At 16.9% G+C, this 2823-nt stretch overlaps 2 protein-coding genes across 2 annotated transcripts, besides 13 other annotated features; one reads left to right on the forward strand and one right to left on the reverse strand.

Moving 5' to 3' along the window:
- Positions 1 to 316: 316 nt before the first annotated feature.
- Positions 317 to 828, forward strand: EDI_054930 (uncharacterized protein; the record flags this gene model as incomplete). Its single annotated transcript, XM_001734724.1, has 2 exons — positions 317 to 578; positions 695 to 828. 2 exons carry the CDS (start codon positions 317 to 319, stop codon positions 826 to 828), a joined length of 396 nt encoding a protein of 131 aa, XP_001734776.1.
- Positions 822 to 915: a sequence feature (AT_rich).
- A 9-nt stretch (positions 916 to 924) lies between these two features.
- Positions 925 to 1101: a microsatellite.
- A 6-nt stretch (positions 1102 to 1107) lies between these two features.
- Positions 1108 to 1158: a microsatellite.
- Positions 1159 to 1163: 5 nt separating this feature from the next.
- Positions 1164 to 1242: a sequence feature (AT_rich).
- Positions 1243 to 1281: 39 nt separating this feature from the next.
- Positions 1282 to 1337: a microsatellite.
- A 59-nt stretch (positions 1338 to 1396) lies between these two features.
- Positions 1397 to 1549: a sequence feature (AT_rich).
- A 21-nt stretch (positions 1550 to 1570) lies between these two features.
- Positions 1571 to 1692: a microsatellite.
- Positions 1586 to 1668: a microsatellite.
- Positions 1693 to 1712: 20 nt separating the features above from the next.
- Positions 1713 to 1828: a sequence feature (AT_rich).
- Positions 1829 to 1860: 32 nt separating this feature from the next.
- Positions 1861 to 2039: a microsatellite.
- Positions 2029 to 2815, reverse strand: EDI_054940 (uncharacterized protein; the record flags this gene model as incomplete). The annotated part of the gene is made up of 3 exons (XM_001734725.1): positions 2029 to 2206; positions 2390 to 2430; positions 2615 to 2815. 3 exons carry the CDS (start codon positions 2813 to 2815, stop codon positions 2029 to 2031), a joined length of 420 nt encoding a protein of 139 aa, XP_001734777.1.
- Positions 2117 to 2145: a sequence feature (AT_rich).
- Positions 2364 to 2423: a microsatellite.
- Positions 2483 to 2586: a sequence feature (AT_rich).
- Positions 2816 to 2823: the final 8 nt, after the last annotated feature.

Raw genomic sequence — 2823 nt, forward strand, 5'->3', positions numbered from 1 at the left:
TAATTTAAAATAAGAGATTAAAGAAGAAAATGAAGAAATTAAAATAGAAATAGATGAATGTCAAAAAGGAGTTGAAAAAGAACCAGATAATTCAATAGAATGGATAAAATTAATACAATGTTTCATTCAAAGAAAAGAAATAGATGAAGCAAGAAAAGTATGAAAAACAACAATAGAAACTATCAATTTTATGAAATTAGAAGAGAAATTAAACATTTAGAAAGCATTAATCCAATTAGAAGCTAATCATGGAGATGAAAAGAGTTTAAAGAAAGTATATAATGAAGTATTAGAAGTATGTGATAGGAAGAAGATTATGCTTCATATGATTCATATTTATAAAGAAAAGAAAGAAGAAGAAGAGAAAATATTTAGAACATTATTTAAGAAAGTTAAAGGAAGTTGTAAAGTATATAAGAAATATTGTAAATTCATAATGAGAAATAATAGAGAAGAAGAAATTAAGAATACAATAAGTAAAGCAAAAACAACATTAGATAAAAAGAAAATGATAAGTTTAGAAATTCATATTGCACGATTAGAATATAAATATGGATCATTGATAAAGGAAGATCAATGTTTGAAGATATTTTAACAAATAATCCAAAACGAAATGATGTTTGGAATATTTATATTGATATGGAGAAAGAAGTAGGAGAAGTAGGAGTAATACGAAGAATATTTGAAAGAATAGTTAAACAAAAATTAAATACTAAAACAATGAAAACATTCTTAACTAAATATTTAGAATTTGAAATAAAATATGGAGATGAAAGTAAACAAGAACATGTTAGAGATATTGCTAAATCATTTGTTTCAAGAAAATAAATTGATTGAATTTTTAATAAAAAGAAAATCATTTTATAATAAAATAAATAAATATTTAAATTAAATTATCAACATAATTTTAATAATGAATTTACATTATTTTTATTATTTATTATCATATTTCTTATTTATTTTATTTATTCTTTATTTATATTCTTTTATTTTATTATTCTTTCTTTTATTTATTCTTTTTATTCTTTGTTTTTCTTTATATTCTTCTTTTCTATTATTTTTATTTTACTTCTTTCTTTATTTCTTTTTTGATTATTTATTCTGTTATTTATTTTATTTTATTTATATTGTTCTATATTCATATTATTTTGTTTTGTTATTTGTAATTAATGATAAAATATTGAATAAAATATATAATTAATTATAATGAAAATAATATATCATTTTAATATTGATATTTATGAGAAATATTGAAATTATTCAATTGTTATTTTGATTTGAATTATTATTATCATTTTATTTATTATTATTTTTATTCTATTGTTTATTATTTTTATATTTGATTTTCATTTAAATAAAATAGAAAAGAAATAAAGAAGATAAGAATAATGAAATGAAATTATTATTTAAAATTGTTTTGAAATTTATTTTATATAAATTAGATGATAAATATATGTTTAATATTATAAATTATGTATTAATATTATAATTTATTTCAAATTGATTGATGAAATTAAAAAGAAAATATTAATTTACAATTTTATTTATTGATTGAAAAAGTATAATTTCAATTAGATTAATAAGATTGATATTATTGTATTTTTTATTATTTATATTTCATTTTCTATTTATTTTATCATATTTATTTATAATATTTATAATGTATTTAAATGAAATTAAAATATCTGATATATTTATAATGATTTCACATGAAATAAAACAATAAAATTATTTATAAAAGTATAATGAATAATAATGAAATAATTAATAAATTGAATTTATTCAAATAAGATATATTTTATTTTATATATAAAATGATATAAATAATGTAGACATTGTTGATATTTGTTATTTTGAATGAATAAGAATATGATAAGAAGAAAATAAATCAAATTAATGAATAAAAGAATAAAAAGAAATACATATATTGTAATTGTATTAAACAATACAACATAAAGAAATATCAAATAAAATGGAATCAAAATAATAAAACAATAGTTAAAATAGATAATAAATATGATAAAGAAATTAATATAAAACATGTACATTGATGATATGAATATGGAGATAAAGGAGAATTGAGTACAAAATGTGTACTATCATATTTTGAATCATGATATAAATTTGATTATAATAAAAATAAATGTATTGAAGATGGTTGTGAGTACCAATAAACATAAGCATGGTTGTCATTGGAATAATCACACTAATTCTCTTATTGAAAAAAGATTAATTTAAAATTTTTTGTTTATGAAATAACGATGAACAAGGGATGAAATAAAGAAAAGGTAAATAAAAAACTTAACTTATTGGCAATTAGTATAATAAGTCCAATATTTTCATTTTCATATGTTATATTTGTTTAAAATGAAATAAAAAAGAATAAAACACAATAATTAAACAATGATAAAATGTAATAACATGGTGATACTTTTAATTAACCATATATTCAAAATAAATAATGTAAAATGTGTAAAAATGGTTATAATTATATTTTATTATTTCATTTTCGTTTATTTCAATTTATAGAAAATATAAACCATAAAAACATTAAAATAAATTCAAATTATCATTTTGATTAATATTCTTCATATTCTTCATTATAATTCAATACTTTTTCTATTTCATATTTTTTATAATTAGTTTTACGTTCAGAACTAGTTCCTGGATTAACAACATGTTCATTATCTTCTGTAACAATAATTCCTAAATATTCATTAATATCAATCTCACCAAATGGCAATTCTTCAAGTAATGCTAGTTTAAGTTTGAGTAAGTTGATAAAATCATTTGATAATTCTTGAACTTTTTTCATTACACTTA

Source organism: Entamoeba dispar, genomic scaffold (assembly GCF_000209125.1).
Source record: "Entamoeba dispar SAW760 scf_1105229458519 genomic scaffold, whole genome shotgun sequence".
NCBI classification, from domain to species: Eukaryota; Evosea; order Mastigamoebida; family Endamoebidae; genus Entamoeba; species Entamoeba dispar.